We start from the raw sequence: 19,835 nt of genomic DNA, 5'->3' as shown, positions 1-19,835 counted from the left end.
GGGCGGAGGGAAGTTGATGCCGGCAGCAGGTGCTCCCTAAGGTACTTTTAGTAGCATACACATAGTTTCAGTATGCTGGAGATAGGTAGGAAGGCCTATCTGATCATGATAGATGTTTGTCATGTCTCTATGACAATACATATTAGAATAGTTATTGCAAGAGTTTCCCAGTGTTGGAAGTATGGCTGTGACAACTAATCACTGAGAAAGAGTGACAGCAAGAAGACAGATGCTTTCAGTGTACGGATCTGAAGAGGGTTAATAGCAACTGCAAGAAGAGCCAATCAGTTCTTTCTGGATGAAAAAGACTGACAAGACTGCTTGAGAAGCTGATTGCCAAGCAGAAATTCATATATTGGGGAGAAAAGCACAAAGGATTCTCAGTGAAAACACAGAAACAAGAAAGAGTCTGTTTTATCACAGAAGAATAACATTCTGATTGAGGAATACTCATTTTCCAATTTCAGTTTCCTGTGTTTTCCTGGGGCGTAATACTGAAATGGGATAAAAGAGGAGAAGTGATTATTTTTAAGTATTTTTTTCTACTTTTTCATCATTTAAAAGAAATCCCAGAGCAGATTTCTTGGTCAAGTCCAAAATCTTTTTATATTTGTTTGGTAGAACTTTATTTCTTAAGTGTTCTCGATAGAATGGGAATGCTATGAGGACTGGATATAAAACTGAATACATTTCACTGATATTTAATGTATGGATTTGCTCCCACCCTTTCACTATTTATTCTAGTGCCTGGCCTTGGGGGCATAATCTGAGTACTCAACTTTTATTTAACTGTTTAAAAACTAGGAACCTTGCAATATTCATATTCAGATTATAAAGGTAAAGGTAAAGGTTCCCCCGCACATGCGTGCTAGTCGTTTCCGACTCCAGGGGCCGGTGCTCATCTCCGTTTCAAAGCCAAAGAGCCAGCGCTTGTCCAAGGACGTCTCCGTGGTCATGTGGCCGGCATGACTAGACGCCAAAGGCGCACGGAACGCTGTTACCTTCCCACCGTAATGGTCCCTATTTTTCTACTTGCATTTTTACGTGCTTTCGAACTGCTAGGTTGGCAGAAGCTGGGACGAGTAACAGGCGCTCACTGTGCTACTCGGCACTCGGGATTCGACCCGCCAAACTGCCGACCTTCTGATCGACAAGCTCAGCGTCCTAACCCGCTAAGCCACCGCGTCCCTTTTATACACTGCGTCCCAGATTATACACTGGGCTAAAAATACAAATCATCAAAAATTTTCTATAGGGTTTGTAGTTTTTCTGCTTGCATACAAGGTACCTTGTGAGCTCTTCACGTAAGTTGTTTGGTTCAGAAGAGTAAAATTTTACACGAAGATGAAGACAGTACGGTGGACCAACTACAGAAAGAAATATGTGTTACTGACAGCATAGACAATGTTTTGCAAAGATGTACATACAAGTACACACAACAGTTACAATTGTTCTCAAGATGAAATTAATTTAAAACAATCTAAATACAAAACATACCAGCAATACAGGGTTAAAAATAGGCAGAGGTAATTTTACATTAGGTATTAGAAGCCATTTAAGTTACATTACATTAAGTTGATTTGTCTTGCCAAGAACAGACAAATCTAGGTTAATCCCAGTATTACCAAGCTCTATTCTATGAAGTGAGAAATCCACAGATCTTGGCTGTGGGAGCTTGTATCAGCACATGTTCTACAGATTTAAAGCTGAAACAAGAGGCAGTGCATTTTTGGAGAGTAAAACATTGCAAAGCTATAGAGTTATATAGTTTATATAGTATTTGCAAAGCACAAATGAAACAAGCATACTATACTGTACCTTCCTAGGAAGAAAGCTTTTTCCGAATTTGTTCCACCTCTCTAGGTCTTCTAATCCTGGAGCCTCTCTGAACTTTTAACCAGTCTCCAAAACTTTTACTACTTCTTGGTTTTGCATCCCACTAACACCTATTTCACTTGGGTTATCGAAACCTTTTGCTATGTTCTTTTGTTAGCAAAGAATGCAACCGTTCTGCAGTAGATTGTATGTATTTTGCCTTCACCCATATTGCTACTTAATTTTTGTCATGATAACTTCTGTTCCGTTCTGTTCCATTTCTCATTATCTTTCAATAAGATAAATTCTAGACCAGGTAGTCTCTGATGGTACTAATGCATCATTACCAAATGCTGATTCACGGTACCTGTTATACTAGAATTTCAAGCTTTCTGGTCCATTCTGTATTTTACTACCAAGAGAATAATTTGAAAAAGCGAGAAATATGAACAATACATTAAAGGAACATATCTTCCTAGAAAATATCACCCTCAATCTGTCTTTCAGTAAAAACGGATTTTTTAAAATAACTATATGCAATTTGACAACAAGCCAATTTTCTGTGGTATATATAATTAATGAAATAACTTGAGTCCAAAGGAAATATAATGCCCATTTTCTGTTACTGCAACATTTTATTTCACTTTGTCCAAATATATTTTAGAGCAATGGTGTCAAACTCGATCGTGTCATGTGACGTATTGTGATGTTTTTTGCCTTTGCAGAGCCGGGGTGTGCGATGCATCCGGCCTGTGGGCTGCCAGTCTGACACCTCCATTTTAGAGGAACAGTATCCCAAAATATGTACCCAACACTTCACTGAAAAATATATAAAAACTCAGCCACTTACTTTTAACTTGTTTTTTTATACTCTTTGTGTTATCCAACCAATGCTGAAAAAAGAAGAAGAATCGGATGAAAACTAAAAAAAATATTGAATGTAAGGAAAAATTATAAAAGGCATAACAATGGGAAAATACTAAGGTAGAAAGAAATGTATCACAGGAAGGCACAAGCAAAATATTTTTTTATTATAATGGTTAGCTTTAGATATAGCTGAGACTAATGAATGCTGTCTACATATCTGAAGGGCATCAGTTTGGGCACACTTAGTGTACTTGATTGATATGAGACAGGAGAGGTTTCAGCTTTCATAATAGTGAAAATTAAAATTACCGCATTGCCACTGTCTGATCAGTCTAACTTAGTGACATGTGCAATTCTCCGCTACATATAGGCTCATTTCTCATCTCCAAAACTATACATACAAGTCACATAATGATAGCCTGAAGGTAGACTGGTTATAGTTTCTTTTATAGTAAACAGGCTATCACATCAATTATTAAGCATACACTGAATTTAGGAGGCTCCTGTCATGTAAATTATCCAAATGAACTGATTCTAGTAGGGATTTGAATCTGAAACTTTCATTATCACGTTCAGAATAACCAATTCTGTTCGAAGTGGGAAATTTCAAGCATTTTGAAAATGTTTCTGGGTAAAAATGATCGAGGCAACCAGTTCTGCTTATGAAACTTTTACACCTGAAGTAAGGCATTTCAAATTTGACCAGCTGAATCAGAGACACTCTGTATTCTATTGGCTTCTAGTCTGCATCGGCTCAAATGCAGATTGAAAAATTTCTTTCAAATCTCATTAGGTTTCTCATCCTAGCCTAGCTCACAGGAGTGCTGTGAATATAAAATGAGATAAAAGAATATATATAGATAGTCTTCGCCCAATGATCATTCATTAGCAATTGGTCAAAGTTGCATGGTGCTGAACAGAATAGTATTTAAGCTCAATTCTTCAAGTTACAGCCGTTGCAATGTCATCAAGGTTAATTTTCAATTTCTGGGCACTTGGCAGCCCACTCACATTTATGAACAGAGCATGTGCTTCCACTCACCTCCCCCAACTATCTCCCCCACTATACCTTTTTGCCCTCTGCACTGTGCTGCCCCTAGCTAACCTTTGCCTCTTTCACACTCTTGCTGTTGACAAGGTGCACCACCCAGCCTGGCTCTTCCTGAGGCAGTTGCTGCTCCGTGAGACCTTCCTCACCGTGTGTGGCCTTCTCAAAGTCATACAGGGCCTTCTGAAATCTCATGAGAGGGCCCACATGTAGCCAGTAGCTGGCTTGCAAAAGGCCAGGTGGGGGTATTCTTTGACAGCAATGGGAGTTCTCAGCAGCGGTGGAACACAGAGTGGCGTTTGTGCCCTCCTGCCATCAGCAGCATCCACCCCCAGCACACTTGCACGCCCTCCCATTCCTGGTCCAACTGTGCTTGTGCCTTGCCACAGCAGCCAACTACCTGCCCACCACATAACCTGCAAGCTATGCAGGACTTGCTTTGTTGGAAGCCAGCAGAAAGCCATAAGGACATCCTCATTTAACAACCCACCATCTTCATTTAATGACAGCAATAGGACCACCATCTCTAAGAGATACAGTCACATGGCATTGCACTTTACAACTGCATTGCCTAGTGATGGGAATTCTGGCCCCAATTACTGCTATCAGCCTATGTACTGCCTTGAGCTCATAGGGGGGAAGATGGAATACGAGATAAGAAAACTAGGCAATCAGAAAAAGTTCTTTTTCTTCTTGCCATATTAATTTAAACTTCTGTGAGTGGGAAGCAATCAGACATGTTGCCTCCTCCCCCTTTCAGCCTGGTGGTCTAAATAGCACATGGTTTTGTTAGTCTGCAGCCCTGACTACTATGGGTTGCCATCAAATAATAGCAATGGAAAACAGAGTGAAAGTGTATGTAATTCACTTTAATGAGCATCATTGCAAATTATTTTTCTAACAATAGTGGAAGGTGAAGCCAGAGAACACTAAGACAAGTGCAGTTCCAGTTTTCAAAACCATGATTTTAATTTGTGCAACCAATGCAAGACAGAGCCAATTCCACATACAGTATATCACAGGAATCTTACTGACTGAATCATATGGGTGATTAAAGCAACTAGTTCTAGAATTGTAGGAATCTAACTGGTGTGCACTGAATCAGATAGATTTGTTCTCACTGTACACTGGTTGCCTCAGCAATGAGCGACAATCACAGGTAATCAGTTACCTTTGATTTATAGTCTGTCTAGATTTAAACCCTAGAAATTTGATTTCAATTAATTTTTGATTCACGTGTCCTTTTATAAACTGAGCAAGGGATCATATTTAACAGTATTTTTTTCCCCTAAGCAAATACTTCCTTAAGACGTTTCTGAAAAGATTGTGTAATGTCAGAGGAAAAAATGCTAGGATTAGTGTATTTTATACTTATACAATCCCATGGTATCTTTAAACTCATCTCTAATCAAACATTCATTCTTGCCAAAGAAATCAGTACCTTTAGTAAAAAAAATAATAATAACTAACAGCTGAATTACAACTGAGAAATTTACACACAGAATTGTAGCAGAAATAAGCAATGATTTAAAACTGGAGAGCACTTTAAGTAATTAAAAAGAGGCTGGCTTTGTTATCCATGAAGGCAGCTGGTTCTTGGTGCCGAAGGAAATGGATTATGTAATTTTCCTAGACACCCAGGCAATAAATTAGGAATAGGAAATTACATCATGGACATTTTGGGGCATAGTGATCTATCAGCAGCTGGTATCATCCAATTTAAACTTGCTTTGCTGAGAACAAGTCAGCAGACCTGAGCACTGCAGGTGCCATGAAAGCATAAGCTAGAATGAATGAGAGAGGCAGGATATTCCCACACTTCAGGGGAGACAGAATACGCTTGCTTCAGCTCCAGTCTGTTTTCTTTCACCTCCTCCACATTCCAAAAGGGGGCTGTTAACAGATCAGAGGCAGGCACCAACACCACTTAGTTCAACTCAGTTCCTAACACCACCACTACCACCAAGAATTTAGCTTGAGTGGCACACACAAGAGGGGGAGGTAATGAGACACACAGTGCAAAGGGTGAGAGACATAAAACTGGGTGGATCAGCACACTTTTCTCCCCAAGGTTAACAGCCAGTTCATGATCATGCATGAAATATGCTATTTTCTTTATTCTAATTTATTCAAAATAAACTACACTCTGGCAAATTTAATTTAGCAGAATCAAGCAAAAGAATATCAACACAAACTGATATATAGAGTAAGCTAAAATAAAAACAACTTCAAATGGTCGAAGGCGTTCAGGAATTTTGGCCCAAAACAGTCCACTGTTCTATTAACTGACAGCCGCTCTGATAATCCCTGAATATTGACCAAGAACTCAAATTCATATATACAACAATCATCAAAGTGATTTTCTTCCAGTATGACAATGCAAATATAAAAGCAGCATTGTTTGATGGTTTTCCCAGGCCAAAAATGTTGTTGTGTGATTCTTGAATTTATATGTGTAGCCAATCCCAAAACATACAAGTAGTCCTTGGATTATGTTCATTTGCTCAAAGTCTGTTCAAAGTGAAGATGGCACTGAAAAAAAAAATGACTTATGATGGGTCCTCAAAGTTATGGCCATTGTAGTGCTCCTACAGTCACGTGATCAAAGTTAGGTCACTTGGTGACTAGCCCACACTTAAGACTATTGCAGTATCCTGACGTCATGTTCTCCAGCCCTGGATTTCAACTTTTCTCACCTGGCTATCTCCTCCTCTTCCTCCTTTTTTAAAGGCAGAAGCATGAGGTCATTGCCTAATGACTGTAATCTGGATCAGCGTTTCCCAACCTTAGGAACTTGAAGATGCGTGGACTTCAACTCCCAGAATTCCCCAGCCAGCTATGCTGGCTCGGGAATTCTGGGAGTTGAAGTCCACGCATCTTCAAGTTCCTAAGGTTGGGAAACGCTGATCTGGATTGCCAGGACTGCTGTTGCTAAATTAGAAGTTTTGCTGCTGCAGTCATGTCACATTTTACTTAATGATGGCTTCACTTAGCTATGGAAATTCCTGTCCCAATTAGGGTGACAACCTGAACACTACCTGTATTTAATGTGGACTATCCTACTTAGTGAGCCGTGCTGCTGAAGAGTACATTAAAAAAAATTCTAATTCCTACTGCAGGGGTCCCCAAATTTAAGGCCCACTACTGAGCCACCAAAATGATGAGCAAGTGAAGCTTTGTTTGTGCATGTAGAGGATTTAGGTTCTGCACCCGCAACCATTCCCTCTCTCTGCCGAAACTGCCGCTAGCAGTTCGCGGAAACCAAAAAGGTTGGGGACTCCTGTCCTATTGCATATTAAGCTATTTAGTCTCTGCTACAGCATTCCTTGAGACCTTAGCATCAAGAACTGCCTTTTCTAAAAACACAACTGGGGACCAAAAAAAAAAAAAAATCAAGCCTCATTTTGGAAAGATGATGCAATATTTCAAATTCAAAAATTAAAATGACAAGACAGACAATTACACAAAATAAAGGCCAGAGAATAATTTACTGTAACCTTGACATTTAATACCATTACAATACTCTTCTGTTAACACAGAATTTCCTGTAGATAAGAAAGCAGGTTGGCCAAAAAGGGAAAGTTTGTTTTTCCACAAGTCCACAACAACTGCTTTAGCTGGAGAAAAGAAAATTCTCCTATAAACATGGGCAATAATGTTTTTAGGACAGGTTGCTAACCTGTAAGTCTGTAAGAAGCCACTGGCTTCCATTTTACCGACCCAAGTTACTATGCTAAAATTTGACGGCAAAGTGGCCAATTTTTCAGTATAATTTTTAGCAATGTTCTCAATAAAAATGCATGCATTCACCTCACCCCTAAAGCCTATCAATTGTTCAGATTTTGATATTACAAGACACAACCTTTGTGGCCCCTAACAGCCAAAATAACTTTTTAAAAAGCCATCTCTTTGACAGTGAGTCGTAAAGTGTGGTTAATCTGAAGAAATGAATTAATTCATTTTCATCTGTTTGGAGAACTTTTTTTAAAAAAAGATTTTTTTTGTTTGTTTAGTTGGAATCCTAGCTCATATACTAGGAAAGTATACAATGGCAAGATTCAATAAATCCTGAAGCGCTATATTAAACAATGAGACACCAAACAAATAAAAACCCCTACAAGAATTCTTACATATGGGAAACAAAAATAATTACAGGAGACAAAACAGAATTCTTGTGGGTTGCCCTAATCCAAAAGTAGTGATCCCCTTGTGACTGAAAAACTATTTAAAATCGCATCATCAAGGTCAGGAGGTTAGTGTGGTGCTGATAGTGATGGAGTGAATTAGGCTATAATTTTTAGCAATGGGAGGATTTAAGGGGCAAAACAGGAGCATTAAATCGATCTATTCTTGCCATAAACCAATGCCAAAAATGCACTTTCTTACACTGACGGAAGGTCCCCTATAATATTGTGACTTCAGGCCCAAACCAGCAAGGTCCAGAAATGTTCAGCAACTATAGGGAAGCTCAACAGAACTAACGGGAATGCATTCCCCTATCTATCCAATAGCAATCATCTATACCTGTGGTGGCGAACCTATGGCACGGGTGCCACAGGTGGCACGCACAGCCCTCTCTGTGGGAATGTGTGCTGTCGCCCCAGTCCTAGGCCTTCAGCTGGGTTTTATAAAAATGTTTCGCTTTAGGCCTCTGCCGCTGTGTGCAAAAAACTCAAAAAGGTTCAATCAATTAATTTCAACTTCTCGCAGGGGGAAAAAAAAGATCTCGCAAAGTTGGAATTGATTGATTGAACTTTTTAGCCCCAACTAGTCTGCCGTTACCACCGCAGCCACGCCCACCCAATGGGCCATGCCTACCCGGCACCCGACGATACATAAGTGGGTTTTGGGTTGCAGTTTGGGCACTCAGTCTCTAAAAGGTTCGCCATCGCTGATCTATACTGTATGACTGATCAGGGATCCTTCTGGACCAAAACCAGCTGTATCATTCAGTTAACTAGAGAGAAGGAATCTATGTTTTCTCATTTGGATTTTAGCCTCTGTAGGGGTGAGGAGCATTCAATATCTATTCTATGACGTTGATTGACGCTTCCTAAATTTCTGATCACTACATTTGATCTCAGAAACAAGAAATAATCCATGCTGAATTTTCAGTAGCCCAAGAAGGATGAGATGTAATTAGTAACATTTGGAGTCTCAGAGGTTTCCGACTCCTGAGTTTAAAAGTTCAGCAAAATTGAACCTATATATTCATTGAACCACAGCAGCGGCAGATCAAAACCAAACTCAAACTACAATTTTCTGGCTAGCATAAAAATAACAGATCCAAGAACTATTCAAACGGAACCAGAATTCATCATCAAGAAATCCAAATATGCGCCAATTGTAACTTTCCCAAGTCTTTTCAAATTTTGGAGCCTTAGAACGGACAGATGGATGAATGGATGGAGGGAGAGGGAGAGAGAAAAAAAACCAAATTGTTCAGGGGAATTCTGACATCACTCTGATTGTAAACCAATCCACTTGTTAAGAATGGCAGGAAAGAACCACTTGAAGACACCTTCTGTGTCACAGGCTCATTTTTTCCTGGTATGCGCAACAGGACCAGTTCCTTCATTGCTCCCAGAATGTAATCCTTGAATTCCACACTCTCAACACTCAGAAAATCCCTAAAAATCCGTCTTTTTTTTAACCATGCTTTTAACTGTTAGATTATTTTAATATTATTGTATTATTCGTTTTACTTTTTATAGTCTTACTTTTCTTTAAATCCGAGTGTTGGCCAGGGGAAAAAAGTAGGGCTATAAATCAAGTGCATTAATCTTTCCTAACTTTAGCGAATCAAGAACAGAAACGTTAGATATTGGGACTTAGATAGAATATCTTTCATTATGCTGAATGAGAAAGGATTCTGAACCCACTGCTGACCTCTGAAATAAAGTGAGAGGGAGGGGCAAGATGAACAGTAAGGAACACAAAACTTTCAACAGGCATAGCTCATAGAACAAAGTAAGCAATTTTTTTCCCTTGGACACGATATCCCATTATGATTTGCATAAAAAGAACTTCAAATTAAAACAAACTTTCCAACAATTTTTTCGAAGGATTGGCAAAAATTACCCACACATAAGAACCATAAATGCAACCAGGCTATAAATCAGTGAAAAATGACTGAACACAAACAACTAATTTGTTACTTTAGATCAGTATGGTAGCCAGTATTGACAATAAGCTGAGGATATATGGGCAAACCTTATGAGAAAATAAGCCATAAGCAGCATTTTCTTAATGTGAGCTGGCAGAAGCACATGAAAGAACAAATGAAAGATGTCAGCCCTATAAGAGAACCACGTTACCTATGGTGGAAAAAAATCAGAAGGTATCTGAAAACTTATGCCTTTTAATAAAATTTGTTAGTGAGAAAAAGTATTACCGGACTCTCCCAAAAGATGTTAAATGAACATTTACGAAATCTGAGCACTCTATATATATGTTGGATATTTCCAGCTGGCATATGACTAAGAGCAGCCTCTAAAGTAACAGTACCGATGAATTGTTTTATCATGAAAAACAAGTTTATAACAAACTATATATAATACATAAATCATAAATTCTAGTTAATATGATTTAATCTACTATATGATCACATCGAAAAATACTATGATACTCACAGCCACTTGTGCTGAATCCATGAATCGTAGACCAAAGTAATCACTTTCAATAAGGTCCAGATGGTACATTATCTGCTCAAACAGATGTTGTCCTTTGGCTTTTTTCTGAAATTACAAGAGGAATCGAGTTAGGAAGATACAGCTTAGTTACAGATTAACTCTACTTCTGAGGCCAGAAGCCGCAAAGAAGTACTCCAGGTCTCTTGACACTACAGGTACAGAACAAATTTTGGCTGAAAAATTATTCCAGAGACCCAAAAAAGAATAGCAGTGAACACACTGACTCCACTAATTGAACTGATAATGATTCGTTGAGATGTTTATTCCACCTTTCCTGTAGGGCAGGGGTGTCAAACTCAATTTCATTGAGGGCCGCATCAGCATTGCGGTTGCCCTCAAGGGGCCGGGTGGGTATGGCCTGGGTGGGTGTGGCCTACTGGATGGGCGTGGCTAGAGTGTGTATGGCCTACTGGGTGGGCATGGCCAGCTCTACATCGTTTGCATCAAGGGTGCCTATGGGGGCCTGGGCAGGAGTGGGACAGATCTGAGGGTCTCTGGGCCAGGGCCAAGGCAGTGGAGGCCGGTCCCTCACTGTTTCCAGGATGGCTTCGCGGGCCATATGAAACCACTTCCCAGGCCTTGTGTTTGACATGTCTGCTGTAGGGCATACGTGTCAAATTCGTGACGTCATGTGATGTCACGCGATGTATTGGAACTTTTCCCCCATTGCCGGCAATGGGGTGGGCGCAGTTTCCTCATGATGCGTCCGGCCTGCCGGGCGGCAATTTGACACCCGTGCTGTAGGGGTACAAGAGGGCATGCATAACATGCCTTCTTCCAGTTTTTTCCCTGCATCAATAATTCTGTGAAATGCACTGGGCTGAGAAAGCATGATCCAGCGTAGGTAAAAAAACCAGTCATGGCAGGAATTCCAAGAATGCTCTTTATTACAGAGTAACAGAATCTTGAAAAGCCCTCAGGTTTTCGCTCTGCCCCATTTGGGGTTATTCTGATTTTCTTCCCCCATGCTTTCCTCTTTCTCAGGACTGAGCAACCTTTTCTGAAAAGTTCCCCTTTCCCCTGTTCACTCATTCCTTCCCCACTCCCAAGGCCAGGCTGTCATCCCTTCACGCCAGTGAATTTGCATGGTGTTTTCAACTGCGAGGAAAGTTAAATATTCAAATATAAGAGGTGAAAGCAGGGACAAGAAGATATGCAGACATCAGCTTGTTTCCTACGCCAAAGGAGACAAAAATGTTCACCTTCCCGTATTATAAATTAGAACAAGACTAATGGAGAGTGACAAAAATAATCCAGAAAATTGAGGACCTCTCCTATGAGAACAGGCTGAAGAATGGGGTGAAATTCAGTCTTTGGAAAAGGAGACTGAGGAGACATTGTGGGCTGTCCCCTGACACCACTGGATGACATTGCCAGGGCTCGTTGCCTTGGAAGAGTGAGGAAGATTCTCAGGGATGACTCACACCCTGGACGGTATCTCTTTACTCTCCTACCATCCGATAGGAGATACAGGAGTATAGCCAGCCGTACCAACAGGCTGAAAAATAGCTTTTATCCGTGGGCTGTTAGGCTTTTAAATGTGACATAATCTTATGCAGAATTGACTTGGGAGGCCGGTGTGTGGTGTAGTTGGTTCACATAGTGTGGTGGGATGGAGGGTTTGTTGTCACTGTGTGTTGGGGGGAGAGAGCACGGGGGGAGGCTCAGCTAATCTCAATGTACACATGTTGTACTTTGACAATAAAGGTTTTTTATTATATTATTATTATTATTATTATTATTATTATTATTATTATTATTATTATTATTATTATTATTATTATTATTATTCAGGTATCTAAAAATATTCCCCATGGAAGATGACAACTTTCCATTCCATATAAACTAGGACCAAAACAACAGGTACGAGTTGTACTTATCCAGGTTTCATTTGAAATGTATAATTTTTCTGATGATAAGACCTTTCTAACAAAAAGAAATATCTATGGAGATCATGGGTTCTCTGTCTCCAGGGATATATTCTACACGGTTCCGAAAAGGACTTAGAATTGATTTATGAAGCCAAAGCTATTAAGAAATTCAGATTTGTTTATTGTTAATAGAAATTTTCCAGAAACATTTCAAAATTATTTAGGATAACATGTAGTTTGTAATCTAAGATGTGTTTTTTTGGTGGGGCAGGCTCTTTCTTGTCATGAAATTGTGCATTTCATTCCTAACCATAACAAGAACTTCAGTGCTAAACAAACTACTCAAGAACCTTCATTCTAGTTCAGAATGCATATATGCTAGGACCTGGTAAAATAATTAGCAAATAAAAAAATTCTAAAAGCGATTATCCAAACTATTTTTTATTTTAAGTTCCAATAACAATTATATAACTATGCTATCTAGTATTTAGGTAGTAATCAAATATTTCACTACAGAAAAATCAACAATCCCATCTCAAATGTAGTTCAAGTTTTACAATATACAACACGTTTACTGTATATACAGTAGTTATTCCTAAACCATGTGTTACTAATTGTTTCTATTCCAGAAATCCTGCATCCCTAAAATATCTGGTATTGAAAGTTTCTCTGCAAGAATTCAACTTCTTTTCTTGTTATATTAGAAAATCCAGAATAAGCCTTTTTGTGCCATACAATGACTTTTTTTACTTAAATGCAAAATTCAATTCAATTCAAGTTGCAAAAAATTAAAAGTACTTCCTTGAAATATTTCCATTGTTTCGATTTATGAATAGTATACATTCTGAATAATTTTAAAACTTAAATACCAATTACCGTAGTTTCCGGCGTATAAGACGACTTTTTAACCCATGAAAATCTTCTCAAAAGTCAGGGGTCGTCTTATATGCAGGGTGCTGAAACTTTAGGGACAGGGATGGCTGGAAAACCTGGAGCGGATCTTCCATTTAGTCTGCGCAGGAAAAGCGGGACCAATTGGAGTAGAAGCTGCAGTCTGTGATTTTTTACAGGCTGGGGTCTGAGCTTCTTTCCTTCTAAAGTTGAAGAGCAGCTGTAGGCAGGTGGGGAATGCAAGAGCAACTTGAAAGGCAGGTGGGGAATGCATAGCCAGAGCAGCAGCTTAGCTCTAAGGACACATTTGACTCAGGAACTGGGCAGGCTGGCTGGAAAATCTGGAGCGGATCTCCCATTTGGTCTTTTTTTTTTAATCCCATTTATATCCCGCCCTTCTCTGAAGACTCAGGGCGGCTTACAATTTAAAGCACAAATCAATGTGCTTAGCAATAGCCTTCATTCTATGTATATGCCTGCTTATTAGAGCTTTCACCACCACCACCCCAAGCAGCATTATTACAAAGTCAGCTTATTGCCCCCAACAATCTGAGTCCTCATTTTACCTACCTCGGAAGGATGGAAGGCTGACTCAACCTTGAGCCTGGTGGGATGAGAACCTGCACTAATTGCAGGCAGCTGGTGTTACTTAAGGCTCTGCGCAGGGAAAGCTTTAGAGTGAATTAGGAAAAGTGAATTAGGAAAATAGGAAACGGTTGCTGGAATTGGGTATGTGTAGTTTAACGAAGAGAAGGGTGAGGGGTGACATGATAGCAGTGATCCAATATCTCAGGGGCTGCCACAAAGAAGAGGGAGCCAAGCTATTCTCCAAAGCACCTGAAAGCAGGACAAGAAGCAATGGATGGAAACTAGTCAAGGAGAGAAGCAACCTAGAACTAAGGAGAAACTTCCTGACAGTTAGAACAATTAACCAGTGGAACAACCTGCCTCCAGAAGTGGTGAATGCTCCAACACTGGAAGTTTTTAAGAAGAGACTGGACAGCCATTTGTCTGAAATGGTATAGGGTTTCCTGCCTTAGCAGGGGGTTGGACTAGATGATCTCCAAGGTCCCTTCCAACTTCTTCTTCTTCTTCTTCTTCTTCTTCTTCTTCTTATTATTATTATTATTATTATTATTATTATTATTATTATTGAAGTTTAATCCACTTGCACTGTTTTATGTTTACATGTTTGATGACAAACAGCCTTATGTTTATAAGTGACAGTTTTCCTACTAAATACCTGCATGTCATAAGCATTTGAATTAAAATTACCATATTAAAATCAAATCTGATGTTTTTTAATTTTTATTTGGTGTGCGTTGGAAGAGGGGTAGTCTTATACGGCGAGTATAGCCCAAACCCTATAATTTAACAGGAAATGTAGGGGGTCGTCTTATACGCCCAGTTGTCTTATACGCTAGAAAATATGGTATGGACTTTTTATAAAATCCAGCAAGTGACCGTGAAACACAATTACTACTGTTCTCTCAAAGAAAGAGAAATATCACCAAATATCAATTTAGATAGAGAAAATCAGAACAAATCTCTGTTATAGGAAACCGTGAATGCCCCTAAGCGGTTACCAGAAGTTGTCAACCTAAATTCCTACTTGCTTTTTTCCCATACCCAACATTCATAAAAGGTTAGAGTTTAAAATGCACACAATACTGAAGCTTTAAATACATCTCTACTAACAGAATTTTGAGGCAATTCATACTGAGAGAAAAGGCTGCTTGTTTTTAAAAATAAAAATAAAATAAGGAGTAATTCATAAAGTCTGCATTTGTCACAAGTCTGAATAAAGCCATTTCATTGCAAAGGCCATTTCCCCCCCCCCCCAGCAATCTTGCTAATCCCACAAGATACTCTTTTTTTTCCTTATCAAGCAGTATCTCTTCCATAAATGAAAAAGATACAGGCTTTTTGCACAGATTTGTGTGATGTGCCAGTTACGATCTTCCCTAGTGTTAGGAGGGATCTTCAGATTATGATCTTCAATACAGCTGCTTGGTCACCCTGCATAAGGACTACTACAGTGCATTCTATATATCTGTGGTGGCGAACCTATGGCACACATGCCACAGGGGGGACACGCAGAGCCCTCTCTATGGGCACGCGTGCCGTTGCCCCAGACCTAGGCCTTCAGCTGGGTTTTATAAAACCTTTTCGCTTTAGGCCTCCACGCTGTGTGCAAAAAAAAAAAGTTCTATCAATTTCAACTTTTCGCAGGAAAAAAAAGATCTCGCAAAATTGGAATTGATTGATTGAACTTTTAGTCCCACCCAGTCTGCCATTACCACCAGAGCCACACCCATCCAATGGGCCACGCCCACCCAGCACCCAACAATACATAAGTAGGTTTTGGGTTGCAGTTTGGGCACTCGGTCTCTAAAAGGTTTGCCATCACTGCTATATATGGATGTCCCTGAAGAACACTCGGAAGCTAAAGCTGATCCAAAATGCAATAGCATGAATAATTGTGAGTTTACCTCATTTGCCTATGTAACACTACTATGTAAGCTGCACTGGCTACAATTTAAAGTAAATCCTTCATGGCTTAGGACCTAGATACCCATGGGACTACCTCTCTCCAGTTGTCTCTGCCCATCCTGTAAGATCTAGAAGGGTTAGCTTACTCCATCAACTAAGCAGTAAAATCTGTAGGTCCTTAGAGATGAATCTTCTCCAAGACCACTCCTGTCCTCTGGATCAGAATTCCTCCTGAAGTCTGCACAGCCCCAAACTTTTTGTTTTTTCATAATGCTCTTCAAACTTGGATTTTTCAGCAAATCTTCAGCCCAATGGTTTGTGATCCCACTGATAGATGTACGTTTTAATATGTCTGGTAACTTCTTGTGCTGTACTATCATTTGTTATGAATAGTTTTTTCTGCTACTTGTTTTAACTCTTAAATGTGCACATTTTGTAAGCTTTTGGGTTACTGTTGTGATTGAGGCAATACATTGATGAAACATTTCTTCGATGAAATACAACATATTCCATGAGATACTACAAAGAAGGAACTCTCTTTAATTTCTAAAAAGATGTATCTTAATAATAATAGATGGCAATAGAACTCTGTGTTTCAGCAAAATAGAAAGACATTGTCTTAAACTACTGACTTTTGACCTAATTACTTAATTTATACGTTCAACTTGTTTTAATTTCTTGACTTTAGGACTTTAGTATTTGATCTCCAATGACAGTAAAGAATGAAGCAAGTGTAATTGTTTACAAATACAGAGAGTAGAATAAAAAATAATCCATTTCTAGATCAATATATTTAGGTTTCAAAATGTTGGTCTGGCCAGAAAAAAATCTAAACAGCAGTTAAATATTTCAATCTACTATTAAGTAGATTAAGTTAAATCTACTATTTTTCAAAAAAAGAATTCTTTTTTGTTGTTTTAGAAATAGGACTTGTGCATTTTACCTTTTCCAGGTATCAGTATTGCTCAAAAAGAAATAAGACAAAACCTCATATATAATTCTTTCCATCTTTAACTGAACTATAAATTATTATTATTATTATTATTATTATTATTATTATTATTATTATTATTATTATTATTATTATTTATTGGACTTATATACCGCCCTTCTCACGTAGGACCCAGGGCGGTTCACAAGGCAATTAAAACAACATTACAATACAAAAAGTTAATAACAATTAAAATAGATTAAATTATCCTTCATTAAAAATCTAAAACCCCTATAACTCTGATTTAAAAAATCCAATTACAATAAGTTAAAAATCAAAAATTCTCAGTCCTTGCCGGAAAGCTCAAAGAGCCAGGTCTTCAGGTCCCGGCGGAACGAACGAAAATCAGGGGCAGTCCTGAGCTCTACGGGTAACTGGTTCCAAAGGGCAGGCGCACCCACAGAGAAGGCCCTCCCCCTGGGTGTTGCCCGCTGGCAATCCTTTGCCGGCGGTACCCTGAGAAGGCCCTCCCTGTGGGAGCGCACAGGACGAAGGGAACTTGATGCCGGCAGCAGGTGTTCCCTCAGATATCCCGGACCCAAGCCATTTAGGGCTTTATAGGTCATCACCAGCACCTTGAATCTCACCCGGAGGACAACCGGAAGCCAATGCAGCTCGCGGAGCAGAGGTGTTACATGGGAGTATCGGGAAGCCCCCATCACAACTCGCGCGGCTGCATTCTGCACCAGCTGAAGCCTCCGAGTGGTCCTCAAGGGCAGCCTCATGTAGAGAGCGTTGCAGTAGTCTAACCGGGAGGTCATGAGCGCATGAGTGACTGTGCAGAGACAGTGAACAGGGCATTTAGCTAAAAACAAGTTCAGCCCTGGTTAATTGGGCTAAACAACATGGGGAATGCAAGGGTATTGGCTAGACAGGAAAGTTGAAAAAAGTATCCCAAAATCATACAAATCACTGCCAAGAGAAGTTCACAGATTCATTCATGAAGACTCCAAGAGTCAGATTTAACTCATACAAATCTTTTTCTTTTACAAAGTACTCGTGAGGCTTCTGGGGAAAAAACACACACAGAAAGCCAAAACCTTGTCAAAATAGCTTTCTTTGATTGCTGTTTAATCTGAAACACACTGGAAGAAAAATATTCTCACACAACTCAAATCCGCTTTGGAGAGTTCCCAACCCTTCCTAGAAGATTTGGAAAACATACAAGGGGCTACAGGGAAAGAGAGTCCATTCCTTCACTAGTTTTTGTTCCTAGCACTTCTTCTAAAAATCCTTGTTGGAAGACCTATGACCAACATCTTTAAAGAACCTTTTAACACAGGGGTCCCCAATCCCCAGTCCATGGACCGGTACCAGGCCACGGCATGCCAGAAACCAGTCCGCACAAACAAGCAAAGCCCTATCCATGGGATGCGAGCGGTACACAAAACCGCTCACACTCTGCTCCGCGGAAAAACTTTTCTCCACAGAACTGGTCCCTAGTGCCTAAAAGGTTGGGGACCTCTGCTTTAAAGGACCTTTTGCCATACCACCACCCATTAGTAATTTTTGCATTGTTGACTAAATCACACGAACACAATGTATTCTATTCAGCTGAGAGACAAAGGAGAACATATTTTCTCAAACATTTGCCAAGATTCTTGATAAAACAAATTAAAATGCATCCTACCGGTAAGTCCACACTGACATCCGTTCCATCCAGCAAAGAGACCCTGCATGTAATTATGGATTTCTCATCTCCAGCTGCAGGGATGTGAGTTGCAGCTCGCTGAGCTTCTCTTAGCCGCTCTTTCTCAGCATGCTTATGCATAGACTTGCGTCCAAGTGTTCGGCGAAAGAAACTTAACATTGTTCCTAAACAGACCAGAAAAAGAAGCTGTGAAAGTTTCAAGAGAAATCAAGACTTATTTTATTTATTTTATTTATTTATTTTAATTCCATTTATATCCCGCCCTTCTCCGAAGACTCAGGGCGGCTTACAAGCTTAGCAGTAACTTCACTGTTTCTCGCTAAAGCAGATACACATTTACATTTCACAAAGTTTCTAAATGTGCCTGCGCTACGGAAAAACCTCTGCAAAACAGGTATACATAAAATGTTACATCCAGTGGTGGGATTCAGCCAGTTTGCACCACTTCGGCAGAACCGGTAGCTAATGTTTTGTTTTCCCAGGCCCAGAACAGACTTCTGGAAGTGGTATCCACACAGAGAACAGGTTGTTCACATATTTGAACCCCACCACTGATTACATCCCTGCTGTGAGTACCAGGGGCCTTATGACTATCAGAAGGACGAATTTTAGAAACCAAGCAGAATCAAGATATCACAAGACTTCAGGACCTAGCTTGGTAATATCCTTCTCAATCTGGAAGAGTTCCAGGCAGTTTACAGATATTAAAAATATAAAATAATAAATAAAACAAAGTTTCCTTAAAGCATTAGACTAACACAGGCACCAAAACTACACCCAAAGGTAAAACTAAGTTTTCACCAGATACTGGAAAACCATGCAACTGGAGGCCATTCTTTTGCCTTGGAAGCAAGCTGTTTCAAAGCAGGGGAACTCCCATAGAGAATTCTTATTGTTAGATCTGTTTCTGCCACACCTCCCTATAAGCCTTGCCTGGTTGAGTGGGAGGGACGTGGTGGCTCAGTGGGTTAGGATGCTGAGCTTGTCGATCAGATGGTCGGCAGTTTGGCGGGTCGAATCCCGAGTGCCGTGTAACAGAGTGAGCGCCTGTTACTTGTCCCAGCTTCTGCCCTATTTTTCTGCTTGCATTTTTACGTGGTTTTGAACTGCTAGGTTGGCAGAAGCTGGGACGAGTAACAGGCGCTTACCACTATGGTGGGAAGGTAACAGCGTTCCGTGCGCCTTTGGCATCTAGTCATGCAGGCCACATGACCACGGAGTTGTCCTCGGACAAGTGCTGGCTCTTCAGCTTTGAAACAGAGATGAACACCGGCCCCTAGAGTCGGAAACGACTAGCACGCATATGCGGGGGAACCTTTACCTTTTTAGTTGAATGGGATGGGCAAAATCTATCTGGGGAATGAAGGCTATTAGGTACCCTGGCCCTGAGACACATAGGACTGTAAAAGTAATGACTGCATCTTGAATTGGAACTACACCAGTGATCAGTGAAGCACAGTGCAACATGGTAGAGCAATGGCTGAGTAAGCACATATGCTGAGATATCCGGGATCAG

General features: G+C 40.0%; 1 protein-coding gene across 1 annotated transcript in view; it reads right to left on the bottom strand.

Annotated features, from left to right (window-relative positions):
* Positions 1–19,835, bottom strand: part of EPB41L5 (erythrocyte membrane protein band 4.1 like 5) — a 69,295-nt gene that overhangs the window by 45,763 nt on the left and 3,697 nt on the right. The window contains exons 2-5 of the mRNA XM_083349451.1: positions 18,299–18,483; positions 10,363–10,467; positions 2,666–2,708; positions 1,289–1,367 (exon numbers count right to left, since the gene is read on the bottom strand). Coding sequence (XP_083205577.1) covers positions 1,289–1,367; positions 2,666–2,708; positions 10,363–10,467; positions 18,299–18,478 — 407 coding nt within the window. The 5' untranslated portion in view covers positions 18,479–18,483. The remainder of the gene's footprint in view (positions 1–1,288; positions 1,368–2,665; positions 2,709–10,362; positions 10,468–18,298; positions 18,484–19,835) is intronic.

Source organism: Vipera ursinii (assembly GCF_947247035.1).
Source record: "Vipera ursinii genome assembly, chromosome: 1".
Taxonomy (NCBI): Eukaryota; Metazoa; Chordata; class Lepidosauria; order Squamata; family Viperidae; genus Vipera; species Vipera ursinii.
Note: the sequence above shows the minus strand (reverse complement) of the source record. Positions and strands in the feature narration are given on the sequence as shown.